We start from the raw sequence: 8,494 nt of genomic DNA on the forward strand, positions 1-8,494 counted from the left end.
TCATTTTTGAAAAATTTTCAGTAATTATTCGTTGGACCAAATCGTATTTTTTATAACTTTAGGGTTGGTTCCGAATATTTTATAATGGAAACTAGCTTAATTAGCACTAATCATGAAGGGGATCTACATTTTAAAGAATTAAAACTTGGGGTTCAAATCTTTTAAAAGGACTTGAAAAGTGGTGCTGCCGCGAAATGCCCCTAGAAACTTCATAAACAATACTATAAGTCACAATAGTTTAAAAACTATTTGCAAAAAAATGATCAAGAAAAACTTGTTTTGACTACTCAAATAGTAATATGTTATTTTTTTTTTCTTTTGAAGCTGAGGGATAAAAGGAGGAAAATACACCACAAATAACAAAAAGAAAAAAAAATATGAAAGCATAAAATCCGAAACCTTTTTGCATTATATTCGGAAACAATTGACTAGTTTCGAATTTTGGTTCCAAATGAAATCGAGATTTTGGTTAATTATGATTTGGATTTCAAAAGCTCATTGGTTAATTATGATTTGGATTTCAAAAGCTCAAATTTATTTATAAAGACCAACATTTTCCAGTATTTAGAACAACTTCATACTACAACTTGTTACAAATAAACTAATGACGAGAGGATTCTGTAGCCAAAAATCATAAACGAATTAGCAGAAGATATGTATCATTTTGTTCTTGATTAATAAAAACAAGGGTCACCCATCTTAGTACCTCTCGCCTAAGCAAGCAGAAAAAAGTCAATGTAACATTTTGTCGCGACAAACAAAAATAACATGGCCAATTCCAAAATATAGATACTGTTATATTTCATATTTTTTTTTTTTGTCAATTTGATCAGCACAGAATTCAACAAAATAATATGTTGTACTAAGAGCAACTCGGGAAGATGAGGAAGCAACAAAAACAAAATTTTCCCACAAGAGTGCACTACGTACCCCAAACCCTAATTAAGTACCTGTCAACATGCATCTACTACTGCAGCTGTTGAAGAAAAGATACTTTACAATATTTTCACCTTCTACCTATTAAGTAAAAAAACAAAAGCTATTCATCTTCAACTTTTCATGAATTTTTTCAGCCAATGCTAACAGTTTAGCAAGTTAGAAATAGGGTCAGTTTAGAACGAATACATGACGGCAAAGAGGTTAATTTTTAATTAGCCTAAAGGAATTTGCGCTACCCGAACTTATCCTCAGACCTCACTTGTGGGAATCCACTGGGTCTATTGTTGTTGTTGTTACTACCCGAGCTTATCTTGCCTTCCAAGATCAATAGGACTGATGAGGCCAGATGAAGATCTCGGCCGGTGATTGCAGTAATGGCATTGCAGCTATCATATTAGTCATCGTACCAGAAGTATCAGAAGGACCGTCGTTGTTGGAGTACTGGAGGTGGGGGAAGAAGCTGTGATGGTAAAAGGGTTGGTTCGCATCGTATGGTACTCCACAAGGGATGGCGGAAACAGGGTTAATTGGCCCGAAATTGATGCTACTGCTGCATTGAGTCTGATGCTGGTAGTTATTGTTCAATGATGGTTTCTGCTCTGATTCGAGGGAGATCTTCAACCGCTTCGCTGCTCCGCCTATAGGGAGTGCGCTTTTCATAATGGCCTCGACATCATATCGGTTCATTTCGAAATTTGTCACTGCATTCACTCCCCTGAATTTTATTGCTGCTATGTCATATGCTTCCGCTGCTTCCTCCTCAGTAGCTGCAATAATTCAGACAAGTTAATTAAAATATCATTTAAATAAAACAAGTAACCCTGCAGCAACAACAACAACAACAAACCCAGTATAGGTGGAGTCTGGGGAGGGTAATGTGTACGCAGACCTTACACCTACCTTGTGAAGGTAGAGAGGCTGTTTCCGATAGAAAAACAAGTAACCCTACAGTCAAGGATATTATATTTACCAAATGTTCCTAAATACAGATCCTTGTTCCCAGCAACGCGGCCAATTCTTGCTTGCCAACGACCTTGCTGATGATGCCTGCAAAAGTTAGTCAACACAGCTCATGAAACTTGAAGAATATTGATCTCACTCTATCTAGGACGCGATTAGATATTATATTACAAGACGATTCAAACCTTGTCACACCCCGATAAATAGAAGCTCCCCTCGAGAAACCACTACTTTTCCTGATATCCAAGGAAGAAATTTATATGAGAATAATCAATACCATAAAGCAGCAACACGACGATAATGGGGTAATAGGTAAAATTTGTATACCTTCTCAGGGAGGCAATGAATTCTTGTTTGGTCATGTTCTTCATGTCCACCAATTCTTTGTTATAGTTCGAAACCTGGAAAATATATCAGTCAGTTGAAATTCGAATTTTTTCCATGGTTATATAGTTATGAATGCATTGAACATTTAGGAAAATTGAAAAAGGTGTATAGTATATTACTGGGAAATTGGTAGTAGCTGTTGGACCCCAATACTTTAGAGCTGCTAAATCATAAGCTCTTGCTGCCTTGTCCTCCTTGTCATATCCACCTATTCATTGTATAGATTCCAAATGTTAATGATTTATTTCTTGGGGTTAACTTTGAAAATTTGTGTTTGAAAGACTGGAAAAAATTAAGTAAAAATTGAGACAACTTACCCAAGTAAACTGTAGATGAAATCCAGAATTTTGGGTATAGGCAAGAAATCAACCATGCCAGTCAAAGAAAAAAGAAAGTGAGATAATAATCATAAATCAGCTGGCAACATAGTCAAGAATTTCGCATAAGAAAGTGTAAAATACAGAAAAACAAAAAAGAAGAGCAAGATGCATGCGTATACAAGCTTTAAACATTTGAATTTCTCTATGTGGATGAGCAAGATAGTGACATGTCAAGAAAAAGGTAAACAAGTTGTTCCTACGTCTGGGCAATTTTGGACTAAAAATATTGAGTTATTAAGACGCAATAACGACGAAAAAAAAATTAAGACGCATTACTGCCTATAATATTAATTAACTAGTTAATTTTCTAAATACCATGTTGACAATGTGAAATTATAAAAGGCAGGTCTGTTTGCAAGTTCTAAGCCAGTGAAGTACCAAGTAGGGTTAAAATAAAGGTACCAACCTATGTTGCGCGACTCTCCAAAATGCTATTAAATCTTCCAAAAATACATACTCCCTCCGGTTCACAATAAGTGTCCAATTTGCTTTTTCATTTTGGTTCAAAATAAGTGTCCAGTTATGTAATCAAGAAAGAATTCAATTTGTTTTTACAAAATAACCCCTATGTACATATCCCTAAAAAGTTTACTCTTCATATTAAATGTTTAATTAGGGGTAGTTTAGTCATAGTAGGTATTTTTGTATAGAATTTAGTATTTTCTTAACGGGCGTGCTAAAAGCAAATTGGACACTTATTGTGAACCGGAGGGAGTAACTTTTAAAGTATCCAACACACACCCGCGACATTTTGAGAATCCGAACAACATAAGTACTAAGTGCCAAGATGTAGATGAAACACTATTAGAGCTGTCAAATACACTATTTGTAGGTCCACCTTGACTACATGATCAGCATCAAATATTACCTATACACAGCCTACAGGTTTGTAATCCATAAACAATGGTGGGCACTTTACTGAAATTCTCGAATTTAACATATATACACTAAAATCATAACAAATTTAATATTATCAATATATGTTAATCTGGTGTAACAAGATACCTGCCTTATTGTGCAGATTAGTAATTTCACTCAACATTACTTGAAATTAGAAAAATCTCACATTGTCATTATATAAAAAACTAAACATAAATTTTCATATAGGGAGAGGCAGACCTATGCTATAGAGGGAGGGGTCAACGGCATCCATAAAGTTCGGTAAAAAATTCATATATACATGTAAATGTATTTAGAAAATAGTAATATATTTAGTAGTAGACACTACATATACAAAACAGATTTTAGGTGAATTCAAAAATGCAACCATGACTTTCAGCTCTTGGGTCCCCCTTTGCATATAGGAACCAAATTGGTCAAACTAAAGAGAGTCTTTGACCCATCAAAGGAAAGAGAAAAAAAGAAAAAAAAAAAAAACACAAAGGAAAAAAAGCAAAAGTTAAAAGCAATAGGAGGAAAAACTCAGTGTATTAGAAGCCAGCTACAGTTCAGACTAGCTGAGAATTAATGTGTACTCTCTGAGGAAGAGGTGTGATAATTTAGCTACCAGATAAAAAATAAGGTAAAGAAAATGAAAAACTCCTGGACAAAAACTAGAACTTTTGTTTTCAGATTGATAAGATGAGTATTTTCAGACATGGTTGGCATTAAATTGAACATAAAAGTCTGAATACCAGAAAAAAATTGCAGACTACAATAAAGCCATACTCTGGAAAATTGAACAGAATAGCGGCCCATCTGATCAAATCAGTTGAAAAAATGATGGAAAAAAAGGTTAAAGAGGTATAGTGTACACTAGCACATAGTAGATTAGGAGCAGACAAATTGCAGAAGTAAGAAAGAAAAATACAAAAAACAAGTACCAAGTAATTGTATGCCATCACTCAAATCAATCATCATAAAAGCTTGATTTTTAATGCATGCTACTGTTCTATTCACAATTGTACTACTTCTATAATTATTTAATTTTAAGAAAATAAAAATAAAGATGCTTGTACAAAGTAAAGGTGGTAGCCGGGTCAAACAAAATTTTTTATTGTATTGTCCATTTTTCCCAATTTATGTTTTTCTTTAAATCTAAATTCAAAAATTATTGAACAATATGAAAAGTATTTAAGGCAACATTATTAATTATTCTAACTACTTAAAAAGGAATTTGAAAAATATCGTTACAAAAGATTATTTTGACTCCTCAAATAATAACACATTCGTTATAAAATGATGAAGAGAATACAGCTAAACTTCTCTATAACAGCCTCATTTGTTTCAGAATTTTTTGATTGTTACAGTGCTATTATAGAAAACATATAACATAACATGAAAATTGAAAGAAACTTAACTTTTATAGTGCATGATTATTATATAGCGATACTATTATAAAAAAGTTTGATCATACATGTTATGTTTACCGGTCCAAGTAATCTACATATGTCTACCAAGACTTAAATAGAAATAGAAAAATCATTTAGCTAATATCTCATGATTTTAGCCACTTTATTGATTGATAAGGTCGCCCATTTCATTGCAAAATTTAGATGTGTAACAAGGTAAATTTTGTACGGTAAAAGGGGCAAATTTTTTACACGTCGAAAGAACTTTACCTTGACGCCCTTTTCTAGCTTGGCCCTCTCTTCTACAGCTATTATCCCATAGATGCGCTTCGTACCTTCCTGTCCATCTATGTCTGCTTAAAAACAAATCAACTTTTAATTTATCTGCTTAATTCTTAATTCTTACCGGTCAATATTATTTAAAAAATACAGTCTGGTGCACAAAGTATTTCGCATTTACTTAAAGTCCGGAAAAAAGTAGCACCATTAAAGGTGTGCTTGAACCTATAATATATAGGTCACACGAAAATAATTATTTAATACATTTAAATAATATTGACCGCAGGAGAGTCTTTAAGCGCTATTAAAATTATGGGCTTCTTGCATTTTTAGTCCGCGCAAAGAATTATTTATATTCCTTAATCTAAAAATAGTTCTCTGCGCGGGCTAAAAATGCAAGAAGCCCATAATTTTAATAGCGCTTAAAGGCTCTCCTGCGGTCAATATTATTTAAATGTATTAAATAAATTTCCAAATCTTTCTAATGATAGTTGATGGATAAAAGTTACTAAAGTAATGGAAAATTTACCTTGTTACACCTCTGTAAATTGAAGTTCTTTGACCAAAAGTATCAGTAATTTTCTTACAACTCTCAGAATCAACGGCAACAATAGCTTTTTCCGAGGTTGTTGTAGTAGTATTAACAGCCAAAGACAAAGCACCAGTAGGACACTGTGAATAACCCAACTCGTTACTTGATTCAGTAGTAAACTCAGTACCCATAACCTGTGAGTCATCAACTTCTGAACCCGAGTTAGCCGAAAATGTTTGAAAACCACCGTTGAAGTAACCGGCGCCGGCGGCTGAGCCACCGTGGTCATACATGTGAGTCAACGACGAATCTTGAGTTTCCGTCGTTTCGCCGCCGAGAAAATCCTCAAGCTTCGGCGGCGGTTGCTGGTTGTGTATTTGTGAATAAAAAATCAATGAGTCATCATTTATAGTTTGTTTTTCACCTTCTGAATACATTACTTGAGATTTCGAGTTCGTCCACCCTACAAAAAATGGTAAACACAATGAGCTAAAAAATTATTCTTAGCTGTTTTTATAGTGAAAAATGTTAAATTCAAGAAGTTGTTGATCTATATATATTTTTTTATTGAAAATAAAAACAATATCATAGCTAAGCAAAATGGTGTTTTTTTTTATTTGGGAAATTATTCTGTTAATAGAGTGATGAAATATCTTTGACAAAAATAGTAGTAACCGAAATAAGACCACACGGTTGCATTTTTCTTGTCTTTTTCCTACTTTTAATTCCTCAGCATCCAAACAGAAATTCCGGAGAAGTACTTCATTCAAACTTCTATTTATGATTTGAACATAAATATTTTTTCTTGTCTTTTCCTTATCTTCAATAAAGTTTGACAACTCTGAAAAAATGAAAGAACAGATTATATGCACCACTAGCTAGGGAGTGAGGAAATATCCGTAGGATCTTTCATACTTAATCAGAGGTCTTAATTCGAATAGTGAAAAAATGACAATAAATTTTAAATACCAAATTTAAAGGGCAACTCAATGCACTAAGATTTTGCTATACGTGGAGACCGGAGAAGGTACGGACCGGCCGGACCACAGGGTCTATTATACGCATGCAGTCTTACTCTGTATTTCGGTAAGAAGCTATTCTCACGGCTCGAACCCTAACCTCCGGGTCAGGCAGCAGACCAAATTTATAAAGAAAAAAGGAAAAACATTGCATGCTTACCGTGGGGAAAGAAGTTATTATCAGCAAAATAGTAATGATTTGAGTCGGCAGATTGAAGCATATTAGAAGACTGAGAAGAAGAAGAGTTGAGCATTTCCATTGAAGACAAAGAAAAAGATAACCAGTTATTATTATCTGGAGCCATTTGAAGCTTTTTAAGTTCACAAAAACCCCAATAAAAAGAAGAAAAATCCACTTAGAAAAAGTTTCAAGAAATATCAAATTATTTTGGATTTATATATGTGTTGTGTGGACACATTCTACTTCTTCTTTGACTAGAAGGGACAAAAGGGGTTGTGAAAAAGATTCAAAAGAAGTGATTAAAAAGCATGCAAAATAAAGAGAAACAAAGCAAATAAATTAAAGCTGCAGTAGATGTGAACTACTAGCAATATTTAGTTAAGGACAAAAGTTTAAGAGGTTTGAGAAAAATGGAGAAAATTAAAGGTAGAAAGAGAAGAGAGGAGATTAGAGCAGGTGGAGGTATATAATAGGAGGGAATAGCGGTTTCATGAAGACTGATTTGGGAAAAATAAAAAATTAAAAGGAGCTGTTAATAATTTTATGGGACTATAGTTTAAGGGGTCGTTTGGTTTGAGATAAATTATAATGGGATTAGTTATAGTTGATTAATTATGCGGATTTTAGTTATCTTGATATTATTTCTTATTGACTGTTTAGTATGTTATATTAATTCTGAAATTTTTAATTTTACTATTGTATCCTGGGATAATTTATTTTGGGGTTGCTATTTCTTACTCTGACAGGTATAAGTTATTTCGATACTATTTTTAGTCCTAAAATAACTTATCTCAAAATTAGTAACCAAATAATAAATAAGACAGTACTAAATTTATCTCAAAATTATACCAAATGACCCCAAAAAGTTTACTGTAATTTATACAATAGGGTAGTGTACAATTTTACGAGTATCGTCTAGATTTTGTGTATTCATAGCATATAGATCTTTTACATCTATCAGATTAAGTTATTTCACAATAACAGATAAAATTGACATGGCATATCATGAACGGAAAATGGGGTTTGAGGAGCGTAGACTGTACATAGACTTTACCCAGGCTGTTTCCGGGAGACCTTCGCCCAGAGATAATAGATCTGTGACAACAAAACTCGAAAAATAATATCAGCAACGCGAGAGACAACAAATAAATGGAAAAACAATAACACAAATATTATGCAAAAGTGTGAAAGACAACATAAATCGCTAGCAGTGCTAGACAAAACACTATCATACTCATCGGTACAAAGAGGAAAACCGGAGCAAAGAAGAAAACCGCTCGACTACCCTTTAAGCTACAACGCTAATGCTCGACCTCCACACCTTCCTATCAAGAGTCATGTCCTCGGAAATCTAGAACAAAATTACATATTATTGTAAATTAATTTACTTATGATAATGTGATAATTATTTACATTGTCAATAAGCAAAAACGTAAACTAACATAATATAATGACAGGAATAGTAAAATAGGGGGAAGGGAAGCTGTGACTACTTTTGACACTGCGCAGAAGAAAATATGTCTGAA

General features: G+C 33.4%; 1 protein-coding gene across 1 annotated transcript; it reads right to left on the reverse strand.

Annotated features, from left to right (window-relative positions):
* Positions 796 to 7,418, reverse strand: LOC109225275 (AP2-like ethylene-responsive transcription factor AIL6). The gene is made up of 9 exons (XM_019389884.1): positions 6,948 to 7,418; positions 5,766 to 6,231; positions 5,228 to 5,310; positions 2,604 to 2,612; positions 2,406 to 2,494; positions 2,227 to 2,300; positions 2,085 to 2,135; positions 1,910 to 1,986; positions 796 to 1,706 (listed from the first exon to the last, which is right to left on the reverse strand). The coding sequence occupies exons 1-9, from the start codon at positions 7,090 to 7,092 to the stop codon at positions 1,264 to 1,266; spliced, it is 1,437 nt and encodes a 478-aa protein (XP_019245429.1). The 5' UTR covers positions 7,093 to 7,418; the 3' UTR covers positions 796 to 1,263.

Source organism: Nicotiana attenuata, chromosome 5 (assembly GCF_001879085.1).
Source record: "Nicotiana attenuata strain UT chromosome 5, NIATTr2, whole genome shotgun sequence".
NCBI classification, from domain to species: Eukaryota; Viridiplantae; Streptophyta; class Magnoliopsida; order Solanales; family Solanaceae; genus Nicotiana; species Nicotiana attenuata.

Excerpts from the sequence above, each read along its gene's own strand:
- LOC109225275 (XM_019389884.1), bottom strand. The coding sequence starts at position 7,092 with ATGGCTCCAGATAATAATAACTGGTTATCTTTTTCTTTGTCTTCAATG. Across the intron at positions 2,136-2,226 it reads TTCATTGCCTCCCTGAGAAG|GAAAAGTAGTGGTTTCTCGA; the intron begins GTATACAAATTT and ends CTTGGATATCAG. Across the intron at positions 1,987-2,084 it reads ATTTATCGGGGTGTGACAAG|GCATCATCAGCAAGGTCGTT; the intron begins GTTTGAATCGTC and ends TAACTTTTGCAG.